Raw genomic sequence first — 15751 nt, 5'->3', positions numbered from 1 at the left:
AACTCATCCACACTGAGTCGGTGATGCCATCCAGCCATCTCATCCTCTGCCGTTCCCTTCTCCTCCCGTCTTCAATCTTTCCCAGCATCGGGGTCTTTTTAAATGAATCAGTTCTTCGCATCAGGTGGCCAAAGTATTGCAGCTTCAGCTTCAGCATCAGTCCTTCCAACGAACACCCAGGACTGATCTGCTTTAGGATGGATTGGTTGGATCTCCTTACATTCTAAGGGACTCTCAAGACTCTTCTCCAACACCACAGTTCAAAAGCATCAATTCTGCAGCGCTCAGCTTTCTTTATAGTTCAACTCTCACATCCATACATGACTACTGAAAAAACCAGAGCCTTGATTAGATGGAACTTTGTTGACAAAGTAATGTCTCTGCTTTTTAATATACTGTCTAGCTTGGTCATGACTTCTCTTCCAAGGAGGAAGTGTCTTTAAATTTCATGGCTGCAATCACCATCTGCAGTGATTTTGGAGCCCAAGAAAATAAAGTCTGTCCCTGTTTCCACTGTTTCCCCATTTATTTCCCATGAAGTGATTGGACCAGATGCCATGATCTTAGTTTTCTGAATGTTGAGCAAAAGTACACTTCAAAAGTACTACAAAGGCATTGCCTTTCTTTGGGACTGGAATAAAAACTGACCTTTTCCAGTCCTGTGGCCACTGCTGAGTTTTCCAAATTTGCTGGCATATTGAGTGCAGCACTTTCAGAGCATCATCTTTTAGGATTTGAAAAAGCTCAAATGGAATTCCATCACCTCCACTAGCTTTGTTTGTAGTGATGCTTTCTAAGGCCCACTTGACTTCACACTCCAGGATGTCTGGCTCTGGGTTAGTGATCACACCATCATGATTATCTGGGTCGTGAAGATCTTTTTTGTATAGTTCTTCTGTATATTCTTGCCATCTCTTCTTAATATCTTCTGCTTCTGTTAGGTCTATATCATTTCTGTCATTTATTGTGCCCATCTGTGCATGAAATGTTCCCTTGGTGTCTCTAATTTCCTTGACGAGATCTCTAGTCTTTTCCATTCTATTGTTTGCCTCTATTTCTTTGCATTGATCACAGAGAAAGGCTTTCTTACCTCTCCTTGCTATTCTTTGGAACTCTGCACTCAAATGGGAAATCTCTCTCCTTTTCTCCTTTGCTTTCTGCTTCTCTTCTTTTCACAGATATTTGTAAGGTCTCCTCAGACAACCATTTTGCCATTTTGCATTTTTTTTCCTTGGGGATTGTCTTGATCCCTGCCTCCTGTACAATGTCACAAACCTCTGTCCATAGTTCTTCAGGCACTCTATCAGATCTAATCTCTTGAATCTATTTGTCACTTCCACTGTACAATGATCAAGAGATCAATCCAAAAAGAGGAATTAACAATTATACATGCAATCAACATAAGAGCACCTCAAGGTATAATGCAAATGCTAACAGTCATAGAGATTCAGGTTTCATCTCTGGGTTGGGAAGAGAAGAAATGGGCCTCTGGGCCTGGAGGAGGAAATGGAAACCAATTCCAGGATTCTTGCTTGAAAAAATCGCATGGACAGAGGAGCCTGGCAGGCTACCATCCATGGGATCACAAGAGTCGCGCACACAGCTGAGCAACTGAGCAAGACACACACCCCAGCTGTGAAGGGAGAAATCAACAGTGACACAGGAGCGGGGACCTTCAACATCACATCACATCACCGGACAGACCATCCGAACCGAAATCAAGTGAGGAAACACAGGTCTTAAATACACATTAGCAGACAGACTTAACTGATACTTACAGAACATTCTGAAAGCAGCAGAATACAAAATCTTCTCAAGTGCACAGGAAAATATTCTCCAGGAGCGATCACAGGCTATGCCACAAAGCAAGCTTGGGTAAAACTGCAATTACATCAATCATCCTTTCCAACCACAACACTAGAAGATTTTTTAAAAATCAATAAAAAAAAAAACTTAAAAACAAAACACTCAGAGGATAAATAATATGCTACTAAATAAACTAATGAATCATGGGAAAAAAAACAAAGAGGAAAGCAAAAAATACTTAAAGATAAATGCAAACAAAAGCACAATAATCCAAATTTATGAGATGCATCAAAAGCAGTTCTAAGAGGGAAGTTTATAAGCAATACAATCTTATCTCAGGAAACAAGAACAATCTGTCAAATAAAAAAATCTAACATTACATCTAGAGCAATCAGAGGAAAAAACAAAAATTTAAAATTAGCAGAAGGAAAGAGAGCAGAAATAAATGACATGGAGACAAAACAATGAATTAAATAGAGACAAAATAAATAATAGACAAGGTCTATGAAACCAAAAGCTGGTTTTTGAGAAGATAAACAAAATTGATAAATCTGTAGCTAGACTCATCAAGGAAAAAAGGGAGAGGGCTGAACTCAAAACTAGAAGTGAAATAACAGATACCACAGAAATACAAAGGGTCATAGGAAGCTACTATGAGCAACTATACATCAATAAAATGGACAATCTAGAAGAAACGGACAAATTATTAGAAAGGTGTGTACGTATGTGTGCTCAGTTGCTCAGCTGCGCTCGGTTCTCAGACCTTATGGACTGTAGCCCGCCAGGTTCATCTGTCCATGGGATTTTCCAGGCAAGAATACTGGAGTGGGTTGCCATTTCCTCCTGCAGGGGGTCTTCCCAACCCAAGGAATGGAACCCATGTCTCCCATGTCTCCCACACTGAGCCACCTGGGAAGCTTATCAGAAAAGAACAACCTTCCAAACCAGGAAGAAACAGAAAATACAAACAGAACAATCCCAAGTACTGAGACTGAAACTAATTAAGACACTCCCAACAAAGTCCAGGACCAGATGGCATCACAGGCGAGTTCTATTAAACACTTAGAGCAGAGTTAACATCTATCCTTCTGAAACTATTCCAAAAAATGGCACAGGAAGGAACACTTCTAAACTCATTCTATGAGGCCAAAATCAGGCAAAGAAAATATTAGAGGCCAGTATCAATTAACAAAGATGCAAAATCCTCAACAAATACTAGCAAACTAAATTCAACAGTATATTAAAAGGATCATACATCATGATCAAATGGACTTATCCCAAAGATAGAAGTATTTTTAAGTATCTCCAAGTCAGTGTGATGCACCTCATTTACAAATTAAAGAAAATCCATAGAAAAGTGGGCACAGATGGAACATACCTCAACATAATAAAGGCCACATATGACAAATTCAACACCATATTCAATGGTGAAAAGCTAAATCATTCCCTCTAAGACCAGGAACAAGACAAGGATGTCTACTCTCACCACTTTTTTTGAACACAGTTTGGGAGTCCTAGCCAGGGCAATCAGAGAAAACAAAAGGAATCCAAATTGGAAAAGTAGTAGTATAACCGTCACTGTTTGCAGATGACATGATACTTACATAGAAAATCCTAAAGATGTTACCAGAAAACTTACTACAGTTCATTAATTCAATAAAATTTTAGGAGACTAATACACAGAAATCTGTTGCATTATCTATACACTAAGAACAAAAGAACAGAAAGAAAAAATAAGGAAACCATCTCACTTGCCATCACATCAAAAAGAATAAAATACCTAGGAATAAACATAACCTAAGGAGGCAAAAGACCTGTACTCTGTAAACTAGAAGATGCAGAGGAAAGAAACTAAAGATGACACAGATATATATATATACACACACACACACCATGTTCCTGAATCTGAAGAATCAATATTGTCAAAATGATTATACTATCCAACGTAGTGTACTGACTCAATGCAATCTCTATCAAATTACCAAAGGCACTGTTTTAGAGGACTAGAGCAAAAAAATCTTCAAATTTGTATGAAGACACAAAAGACTCCCAAAGAGTCAAAGCAATCTTAAGATGAACAGAGCTGGAGGAATAATCAGGCTCCCTGACTTTAGATTATACTATAAAGCCACAGTCATCAAAACAGTATGGTACTCATACAAAAACATAGAACAATGGAACAGGATAGAGAGCCCAGAAATGAACCCACTCACCTATGGTCAATAATCTACAGCAAAGAAGGCAAGAATTACAATGGAGAAAGGACAGTCTCTTCAGTAAGTGGTGCTGAGAAAAATGGACAGACACATGTGACAGAATGATACAATATTAAAACATCCTTTAAGAATGTACACAAAAATAAACTCGAAATGATTAAAAACCTAAATGTAAGACCAGATACTATAAAACTCTTAAGAGGAAAACAGAACACTCTCTGACATAAATCAGCAGTATCTTCTTGGATCCACATCCTAATAACAATAAAAAGAATACTAAACAAATAGGACCTAACTAAAAGCTTTTACACAGTACGTCCCTAGTGGTCTAGCTGCTAAGACTCTAAGTTCCCAAAGCAGGAAGCCCTGGTTCAACCCCTGATCAGGGAGCTAGATCCCATATGTTGCAACAAAGTTTGAAGATCCCATGTGCTACAACTAAGACCTGGCTCAACAAAATAAATACATAAATAAAAATAAATGAATATTTAAAAGTTTTTGTACAGCAAAGCAAACCATAAACAAAACCACAAGACAACCCACAGAATTAGAAAAAATATTTTCAAATGATGCAACCCATAAGGCATTATTCCCTAAATCTACAAATAGCTCATGTTGCTGAATATAAAAAAAAATAAAAATTTAAAAAATGGGTGGAAGATCTTAATAAACATTTTCCCAAAGATGTACAGATGACCAAAAAGCACTTAAAAAGATGCTCAATGTCAATAATTATCAAAATGTAAATCAAAATTATAATGCAAATAAAAATTACCACTTCAATAATTTTAATTTCCGAAATTTGCATAATTATATAAATTTTAAAATAAATTGTATATTTTTATAAATTTTATAAACATAAAAATTGCATTAATTATAGTTTCCATTATAATTTACTGCAAATTATAATATTATAAATTGTTATAATTTATATTATAAATTACTATAAAATCTGCACTACAATTATTAAATGAATTTGCACTATAATTTTGATTATAATGCAAATAAACATTATAATGCAAATCAAAATCATCACCTCAGAATGGCCATCATCAAAACATCTACAAACAGTAAATGCTGGAGAGGATATGGTGAAAAGGGGAACTCCTACACTGTTGGTAAGAATGTAAATTGGTACAACTACTATGAAAGGAGTCTGGAGGTTCCATAAAAAAACTAAAAAGAGAGTTTCCATATGATCTAAGAATTCTACTCTTAGGCATATATCCAGAGAAAACCATACTTTGAAAGAATATATGCACTCCAGTGTTCATTGCAGTACTATTTCCAATAGCCAAGAAATGGAAGCAACCTAAATGTCCATCAACAGATCAATGGATAAAGATGTGGTACATATACACAATGGAACAAAAAATAATAAAATAATGCCATTTGCAGGGATTTACCCAGCATCCAGTGGTTAAGACTCTGCACTTCCACTGCAGAGGCATGGGTTTAATCTCTGGTTGGGGAAGTAAAATACCACATTGTGTGCAGTGGAGGTGGGGGGCCCTCCCCACAAAAATGCCATTTGCAGCCAATATGGATAGACCAACAGACAATCTCTATAACCTATAGAGATTATCATACCAAGTGAAGTAAGTCGGACAAAGATACATATGGTATTGCTATATATGGAATCTAAAAAAAGAAAAATAATACAAATGAACTTATTTATAAAACAGAAACAGATTCACAGATTTAGAAAACAAATTTATGGCTACTAAAGGGGAAAGGTAAGGGGAGGAGGGATAAATTAGGAGTTTGGGATTAACATACACACACTACTATATGTAAAATTGATAATCAACAAGGACAGGAAACTCTACTCAATACTCTGCAATAGCCTACATGGGAAAAGGATCTGGAAAACAGATACACATACATGTGTAACTATCAGTTTGCTGTTAGCCTGAAACTAACAAAATGTTGTAAATCATGTGTGTGCTACACATGCTAAGTTGCTTCAGTTGTGTCCAACTCTTGGCAACCCCACGGACTGTAGCCCATCATGCTCCTCTGTCCATGGGATTCATCAGGTAAGAATACTGGAGAGGGTTGCTGTGCCCTCCTCTGGGAGATCTTCTCAACCCAGGGATCAAACCCATGTCTCTTACATCTCCTGCACTGGCACGCGGATTTTTTATACCACTCATGCCACCTGGGAAGCCCAAATCAACTATATTCAAATATAAAATAAAAATTTAAAAAGAAGCTGTGATATATACACGCATAGGACTACTACCCAGTCATTAAAAAAGAATAAAATATCGCTATTTGCTGTAATGGATGGACTTGGAGGACACTGTACCAAGTGAAATAAATCAGACCAAGATCAGTACTATATGATATGGGTTATATGTGGATCTAAAAACTACAAATTAGTGAATATAAAAAAAGACTCATAAATATAGAGAACAAACCAGCAGCTTTCAGTGGGCAGAGGTGCAACATAGGGGTGGGGGAATGGGAGGTACTCAAGCATGTATTGTATAAGATGGAGAATATAACCAACATTTTGTAATAAGTGGAAATCAATCTTTAAAAAATGTATAAGAATAAAAATAAAAATGCACAAACACTCCCCTAAAAATCCCCCAAATCCTAAGATTAAGAATCCTGTGATTCTAAATCGGGAGATTCTTAATAGCCTTTTTGTGAAGTGCAATAAATTATACGTGGAAGAGCAAAGAGACAAGAACAGCCATAATATTCCAAAAGAACAAAGTTAAGTAAATATTATGAAAATATTGTGTTTTAACAACATATGGGCACTAAAAAACAAGAAGATTAATAGAACAGAAGATATCAAAAAGACTCATGCATAAACAGAAGTATAATGTGATACAGGTGGCACTACACATGGGGAACACACTGATTATTCAATAAATGAGACAGCTGATTATCCACATGGGAAAAAAAAAGAAAATCTCGACCTCACATCATACACAAGTCAATTCCAAGTGAAATAAGATCTTGGAACTATAAAATAAAGATATCTTCATGGCCTTCAAGGAGAAGGGAATTCTTTACCTGGGGTTAAGGATAAAATAAGTGTAACTCATCTGACCTTTTGGAAAAAAAATTTTTTCATTTTATAGGCATATTTAATAGATGATTTGTAAAGCAGGAGTCCATTTCAATGTTTATCTACTTGGACTTTGGAAGTGTAGTATTAATACCATGTCTGAATAAGATGGTGCCCATTACAGATGAGCATCCACTGGAGTACAGGCGACTCCATGGACTGTAGCGATCAACAGACTGCATTCCTAATGCTGATTTTGCCTGAGATTTGCATTGTCTTTCAATGTTATGTGAAACTAATTACATAATTCTCTTTGGAACTTAACCTCCCAACCCTTATTGTAACTACAAAGTGGTTTACAAGATATTTAATGAGGTGCTATGTTTGTGGAAAAATACCACGTAATTCAAAAAACACTACTGAATAGCAGATTACTCTGTGTAGTAGTTAAGTCCTTTAGGATAATTTTAATTGTGATCATTTTCTGATTCTCATTGCTGGGAGTTATTAAATCTTAGCAAGCATCACCAATATTAAATGTTGAAAGTCCGTTTAAACTTTAAAGTTGGAGCAACTGTCTGTGTTTGAACAGATAAAATAAAGAGCTTTGTGTGCCCAGAAAGGAACACTGTACCAACTGCTAGCCAGTCTTGTTTGAAGAGCCACATATTTTTTTCCTGTGTTAATAATCAAGATAATTAGTATGTGGCCATTTTGTTACCCTTAAGAGACTGCAGTTCTGAATTTTTGGTTAAAGGTTTTGGCTGCTATAGAAGTTTTATTTTAAATATATTTTGAATTATAAGAACAAAAAATTTTTGTATTTTTCCAGTTAATTGGAATGATTGCCAAATTTCTGCAAGTAAGGTAATTATAAGTTTAAAGCATTAAGCATTTATTGGTAAATAATGTATATATTCTCATTCTGAGAAATGTAAGCAGGTCAAGTCAAAATAAATTCTTTAAAGCTTACTATAAAAAAAGTAAAAGGGAATTCTTAAATAAGACCCCAAGCACCCACAAGCTATCAGGAAAAAAACTGATACATTTACTAAATTAACAATAAAAACTTCTATAAATTAAAATACCCATGAGAGAAAAATGAAAACAGGTATCTGCACATGATTAAAATAATCAATAAAAACAGATAGACATATTATAAACTTCCATACACCAATAAAGATGACAAACAATCCAACAGAGAAATAGGGGGAAAGACGTCATTTAAAAAATACACAGAAATATATAGAATATGTGGAGCTTCCCTGATGGCTCAGAGTAAAGAATGTGTGTGCAATGAAGGAGACCTGGGTTCAATCCCTGGGTTGGAAAGATGACCTGGAGAAGGGAATGGCTACCTTCTACCCAGTATTCTTTTTTTTTCTTAATAAAACATGTATTTATTTGGCTACTCCGGCTCTTAGTTTCGGCATGTGGGATCTAGTTCCCCGACCAGGGAGTGATCTAGGCCCTGTGCATTGGGAGTGCAGAGACTTATTCACTGCACCACAAGGGAAGCCCCTACTCCAGTATTCTTGCCTGAAGAATCCCATGAACAGAGGAGCCTGGGGGGTGCAGCACATGGAGTTGCAGAGAGTCAGACACGACCGAGAGGTTCAAACAAGCAAAATAAAACACATTATTTCAATATGTACTTATCCTAAAACCATTCATAAAACAAAGGAGATTAACACAAAATTCAGAACAGTGGTTCTCTTAAGGGGGGTATGAAATCCAAGAGAAATATAGGGGTCTTCAGTGATAACAGCCAAGTGCTATTTCTTCAGCTGACTGGCGGGCACACTACTGTTCATTAATATTCTTTAAACTTTAAGTGAATGCTATAATCTTTTTATGTGTGTATGAAGCTTCGTTTTAAAAGCTGACAGACCTTCCATATAGGAAGCTGAGAGCAATTTCTAAGGCTTGGCTCATGTTAAAGCAGAACTTCTGTCTCATAATTAACTATAGAAAGGAGAGAGGCAGAGCACCTCTGGAGAAGTGTGGGAGGAGGAGAGGTCCCGCATCTCCTACCTACCCCCGCACCCCCAACACAGACACGCAGAACCTGAACTCCCATTCAGAGGAACACTGTAGGGGTGGGCGGGACATGGGAGACCATCCAAATCTCTTCCAGTCTTAAAACTCTTCAATATAATGTGCTAAACCGTAATGCCCATGAAGCCTTCACTTGGTTTCACATGTACTTCTTAAAGACCAGATACACAGGAGCATTAGGAAGATCTGAATGTACCATTCTTAGCTATTAATCATGTATATCTCTTTCAGAGTATTACTGTGTGAAACATCAGCTGGATTACACCATCCTCGGTATTTTTAGTTACTCTGTTGACATCGCTGTCATTCTAATACAGTCATTTATCTTATTTAGTTGATACATTTCCTGGGGTTATCAAATTGGCAATTTAAGACATGCTTAAATTGGTAAGCTCCAAGCATTTTAGGTTTCCTGAATGAAAAACATTGTGCTTGGTTTCAAATAGTGTGAAAAATAACTTAAGAAAACATTCCTGGAAACCTTGATAGGTTTGTTTTCAAGAACCACACTTTCTGTTAATCACTTAATTTTGAAAACATTGCAAAAATATGTTTTTTAAATGATTTAAAAAAAATTAATCAGAAACAAAATAAACAGTAAAGGACATTCTCACAAATGAGTGTCTGGCATATAGGGATTCCAATGCATTCATGAGATGAACAAACCATAAACAGAGCTTAAGCAAAAATGTGAAATTAATTCACCAGCTAAGTTTCTACTTTTACTTTTTTACTACTACCTAGTTTGCCAAATAGCTTCAGACAGTTTAACACTTGAGATGACCTAGGTTCACATCTCAAAGTTACAACAGCATTTTTATTCTATACATTTTTTTCACCCAAAGCTACATAAGGGAACTTACGAAAACACTGCCTTAAACTCCCTGTTCCAAAGTCTACAGTTCTGATTCAAAAAAACAAACAAAAAAGGGACTAATATATATTTTTTATTAAAAAAAATACTGGGAAAAACTCAACACAATAAAAAATGAATCTAAAATATTCTCTTCATTTATAAAGAATATTATAAGTATTACAAAACAGCTGCTTGTTATAGCAGATTTGAAAAACTTATTTTTAATTTCAAACACTTCTACACTAGTTGTCTACATTTTTAAGAAAAAACTTTTAAACACTGACATTTTGAATAAAAACTAAAAACAAACCTATTGTCCTGATTTTTATTTGAAAAGAAGAAACTGGTTAAAATATAGTTTCTAGAAAAGAGTACAAGAGGTCAGATTTATATAGTCACATCCTTCAGTTGCAGATGCTTTACACAGAAACCTGTTTTCCTCATCTGAAAAATCAATTCATAGCTGTTTCATCTGTTTAACACTATCGTTCTGTTACTTTTGAAGCATAAACTTTTCCCCCCTTACTTTTGAATGGACATTTCTGTGAATAGCCCTAAATCTAGATAACCTTATACCTATTAGAAGACCTACCTAAGCACCTGGCCAGTAAAAGCCACTGATCTTCAAGCCAAAGGATAAAAGCAGAAAAAAACAAACCAGAAATAAAAACACAATCTCCGTAAAAGGAAAAGGACATTATTCTATCATTGCTTGTAATTTAAAAATTTTTAAGGCTTACATACACTATCTACCACTTTTAGGAAGATTTACCAACAATAATTTAAGATTATCTTCCCCCAATGTTTTATGTGTCTGTTTAAAGAGCATCTTACCCAGGTGCTTATATTCAATGCCTATATTCTATCCCACTCCTTTATACTTACTTGCAGCCTGACAATGAAAACGAAATCCTCGTGGAATTTCACCTGTAATTCAAAATATTTTATTGAGAGATGGAGAAATCCAGAAGCTCTCAGCTGTACTACAGTAATATTCCATAGGATGACCATATCATAACACAGGTAATTGCTATTGTTATGTGAAATTACAGAGGATTGAAACCTCAAAGGAGTTTTTTTTCCTAACCAAACGTATGATGACTATCAAAGAATCTTGGTATATTATCCACACTACTTTAGAAAGTTAGTCCTCACAGAGAAAGAAATACTAGGTAAAGAAAATCTGTGCTAAAGGAGTCTTAGCCAGGAGTCCATAAAAAGGCCACAGTTCATGAGACCCTTGATATACTAAGATAACTGACATATTTCTCAGAGGAAAGTCTCCAAGTTCTGCCTTTTTAATGTTTTACACTTGTTCAAAAATTGTCCTAAGCAGCAACTCTCCTTAAGTAGGAAAATTTGTTTTCCTGTTATTTCAAAACAAGGAAAAGTGTTGGACTGTCCTAATGAATTTTAAAGCATCTGACAAAACTAAAGATGAAATTATTCTTTCCCCAAACTCTTCTCCCTATGTATTCCTCCCACTAATCTCTAAAAGGTACAGTACTCCCCTAACTACTATCTACCAACTTGAGAACTCAATGAAATCCTATGTGTTCATTACTAACTGCTTCTGATGGGGTAGAATAGTAGTAGGAATAATATTATCTGAAAGTCTTTTAAATACTAGTCTATTTTCTTACCTTCTCATGTATTCTTTAGAAAAGTAAAAGTGAAAGTCGCTTAGCCGTGTCTGACAACCCCATGAACTACAGTCCATGGAATTCTCCAGGCCAAAATACTGGACTGGGTGATCATTCCCTTTTCCAGTGGATCTTCCCAATCCAGGAATCGAACCCAGGTCTCCCACATTAGAACAGCCCTCCAACAGGTATTACCCCTACTTTACAGATTAATTAATAGGTTCAGAAAGGATAAATATTTTGCTCAAGGTTACAAGTCAACACCAAGTTAAAAACTAGGAACTGTTGATGTGAAGGATGGGGTAAAGAAAGTAAACAGCAAAGCTTTCAGCAGATTCTAAAACTACAGATAAGCAAACAGCAGGCTACAGATTTTTTCAGGCATTCTACCTGCTCAACTTTAACGCTTACTTGAGGTTAAAAGCCCAAACCAAAAACTCTGTCAACACTTTATTCTCAGTAGTTTTTCACCCAGTCTACATTTGAAGAACTCACCCATGCAACAGCTTTTAAGAAAAATACTATTATCAAATAAGATCAATATAAAAAAGTAACTTTTTAACATCTAGGATCTACTCTAATTGGCTACTTACCAGGATTTATAAAACTGTGGAAATCTGCCATAATACCTTCTTGGAGAGAATATTTAACACAGCCTATTTCACAAGGGAGGAAGCGCTGTTCACAGTGAGGAGGTAGCTCGCCATGGCTAAAAATATTCAAAAAATAAAAAATGCCTCCAAGGAGAGCTTCAAAAAAAAAAAAAAAAAAAACAAACAGATGAGCATCTCAGGATTTACTCCTTTGATAAAAACAAAAGTTTTAGAACCTTTCTCCTTCTGTTCCTATATTCCTAAATAAATTGGAAAAGAAAAAATAAGTCAGGTGTATCAGATAAATAAATTTTTTTAACATTTACCAAGGATTAAAGCAGTAACCACTCTTTGCATGAAATAACAAAATTATTCAAACTTACAGCTAGCTCTACATAACTTAGCTATACATAAGCCTTAAGTGTGAGTAATGACTTAAGAAAAGCTGTGACCCATATTCAAGAAATATAAGGGTATGGAAAATAAAACCAAGCAGAATCAGTATAGAAAAATTCTAGTACAAACTATGGACAATTGAGTTCACTCTTTACCTTTTACCAATACACACAAGACGACTTATAAATTCTCTAAAGGAAGAAAGAAATGTGAAAATGTAAGAAGGGTATTATTTTCCAGGATTGGCCACACTTAAGGACTACTAAAGATTAGTAAGTTTTTAACAAAGTCAGAACACATTTAATTAAAAAAAAAAAAAAAAAACAGCCAGAAGGAATAGCAAGGACTCTGATTAACTATATTCTTTGCTGGCCTAGGCTCAATTTATCTTTACTTTTGAAACAAACATATTTAAGTGTCTAGCTATAAACACTTGAATTCAAAAAGCATGTCTAAAAATATGAGACATGGTAGAAACCAGATTTTTGTTTAAAAAAAAAAAAAACAAAACCCCAGTGTTACTTAGACAAATGCATACTACCTGATCTTTTACAACTTTAGTGCCATCATGTTCGAACACCATAGTCAGTTACTTTGAAATGCAGAATCAAAATGAAGAGAAGACAAGTTTACTGATCAACATAACATAGAATTTTAAGTGCCCAAATTTATATAAGCAAAACACTGTAGGATTACTCTACCTTGATCACTTTTTAGAGACAAGCCTGACAGATCCGGGGGTGAAACATTCTGCTTTGGTACAAGCATGCCTGGCTTCCTCAATGGGGTGCAAATAGGTTTCTAAAGAGAAAAGTAATCATTGACCATATATTTAAACTCTTGCCCACTTTATATCATATACTTAAATTTAGCAAAATAACTTTGAAACAACCTATAGCATAGATTACTCTAGTAACCACTCCAAGCCAATAAATCCAATGAGTATATAAATAAATATCTATAACACCAACAGCCAAAGTCAGAAATGGCAAAAATCTAAAAATATTTTGAATCAAGGGGCTGAGTGGTAAATAACCAGTCCAATTACTGTTGAAAGCCATTTCCCCACTACTGATAATCTAATCCTATGGAGTCATATAATACATGCTTGTCCAGTGGCCAAAAGAATATCATTTGCCAGAGTACTCTGACACTGCTTGTTCTTCATTCAAAGTAAAAACCAGACTGTGCTGACTCCAAGTCTCAATGATGTATATGTAGAACATGACTTTTATTTTGAGGGGAAATATCTTAAGAAACTGTAGTGAAAAGAAGACACACACAAAAAAATCAGGGCTCACAAGTATAATTAAGTATTAATTCGAATTCAACTGAGTAGAGCTTCTACTCAAACATAAATCCATAAGATAAAAATCTCTCCAACCTAAAACAAGCAAAACTATTGAATTTCAATCCAATGTTAGCAGTTTATAATAAGAATAGAATTTTTGCTATGTCAGAATGGGAAGAATACAGAGGGAGGGGGTAAAATTCATATTTCTAGATATGAATCAGCAACAGATTTTATTCAGTGCTTTAACATTCTGCTACACAGACATAAATTCAAATAAACTTTATTCAACTCTTACCTGTAAGGCACACAAAACATTAATCAACATCCACAGATACTGTTATTTCAATATTTTAAACACAGACTGGTGTCATTCAAAAAGAGAGAATGGACCAAACTACTGTTAAACATCTGAAAAAAGATTCTTCAATCATAAAAGAATTCAAAAGGACCCTTAGAGGCGATCTAGTACAAATCCTAAATATCAAGACTCCCTTTTGCTAATTAATCATGGTTTATTGGTTGCAGGTTTCCTAATGGGATTTTCCCTGGCCTTCACCATCAAACAAAACCAATGTGTGCCCTAGTTCAGGAGCCTGCCCGTTTTTCAGCAAGCATCTGACACCAAGAAAAAAATGAAAAACTCTTTTTTGCACTCACCCAAATCACCCGGTCGTCTACTCTTGACATTAACCCATTCACTCATCCAGCATTTACTGAGCATGCCTACCTGTGAGGCAGGTGGCTGCTCTTCTCTGGTTAACTTTACCTGCTTCTCCGAAGGCCCGGAGTCCTTCCCCTGGGCAGCTCTCCACTCTCGAGCCATTTCTGCATACTTCTCCTTTTCCTCCTCCCTCAGGAGCTTGAGGAGATGGAAAGGGAAAACAAGCAGCAGCAGTGAGGGCCGAGTGCCCGGGGCCCCGCAAGAGATGCCTGGCCATTACTGGGAGGCGGTTCCGGCGTCGGTTTGCCCCGGACCGGGGACGGGGCGATTCCTTCCCCTCCAGCAGGGCCCCGGGGTCACTGGTCTTCTCAGGGCCTCTTTCCCTCCCGCCTGGCCCTCCCACTTGCCAACTGCCTGGCCCCGGGCTCACGGGCTTCCAGCCTTACCGCCCAGTCAGCGGAGCAGTAGGGGATGGCATCAACGACGCGGGCCACAGGCAGGCCTCTCCGCCGTAGTTCGGGGATCTTCTCCTGCACGAAGAAATAGTAGGCATTGCGGCTGGCCCTGCGGTTCGGCATGGCGAGCGTAGCCAGGCCCTGAGGCGAGCCTCAGACAACACCCACCGCCGGCGCCCTCGCCCGGGCTCCCGCCCTAAGTAACCGAGGCTGTGGCCTGCACGCGCAGGGCCTCAGCTCTCAGCCAATCAGGGCGCGGTGCGCAGGCGCGTCGGCCTCTCCAGGAGAAAAACAGTCTGCGACCGGAAAATTCCGCCTCGTGCGACGGAGGAGGCGGGGAGGAGGGGGAGCTAGGGCACAGAGGCCAAGCATTCTGATTGGCGGAGATGAGTCGGTGGGGTTGTTGTCACGAGGATGGCTTGGAGAAATTTCTGTACATTATTGCGTAATATCCTTCAGAGTAGGTAAAGAGGGCCAGCCAATGCTTCAGGTTCTTCCGTGCTTTACGGTTCGGTTCAGTTCAGTTCAGTTCAGTTGCTCAGTCGTGTCCGACACTTTTTCGACCCCATGGGACGCCTGCCTGTCCATCACCAACTCCCAGAGTTTACTCAAACCCATGTCTACTGAGTTGGTGATGCCATCCAACCATCTCATCTTCTGTCGTCCTCTTTTCCTCCTACCTTCAGTCTTTCCCAGCATCAGGGTCTTTCCCAATGAGTTAGTTCTTCGCATCCGGTGGCCAAAG

The 15751-nt window shown here is 37.2% G+C and overlaps 1 protein-coding gene across 2 annotated transcripts in view; it reads right to left on the bottom strand.

Moving 5' to 3' along the window:
- MAEL (maelstrom spermatogenic transposon silencer) overlaps nucleotides 1–15129 on the bottom strand; it is a 46026-nt gene extending 30897 nt beyond the window's left edge. Inside the window, exons 1-5 of one of the 2 annotated variants that reach the window (XM_065924690.1) lie at nucleotides 14998–15129; nucleotides 14657–14749; nucleotides 13298–13397; nucleotides 12201–12356; nucleotides 10850–10891 (exon numbers count right to left, since the gene is read on the bottom strand). In XM_065924690.1, the coding sequence (XP_065780762.1) occupies nucleotides 10850–10891; nucleotides 12201–12356; nucleotides 13298–13397; nucleotides 14657–14749; nucleotides 14998–15129 (523 nt within the window). The remainder of the gene's footprint in view (nucleotides 1–10849; nucleotides 10892–12200; nucleotides 12357–13297; nucleotides 13398–14656; nucleotides 14750–14997) is intronic. The other variant, XM_065924700.1, reaches the window with a different exon arrangement.
- Nucleotides 15130–15751: the final 622 nt, after the last annotated feature.

Source organism: Muntiacus reevesi, chromosome 1, assembly GCF_963930625.1.
Source record: "Muntiacus reevesi chromosome 1, mMunRee1.1, whole genome shotgun sequence".
In the NCBI taxonomy this organism is placed as follows: Eukaryota; Metazoa; Chordata; class Mammalia; order Artiodactyla; family Cervidae; genus Muntiacus; species Muntiacus reevesi.
Note: the sequence above shows the minus strand (reverse complement) of the source record. Positions and strands in the feature narration are given on the sequence as shown.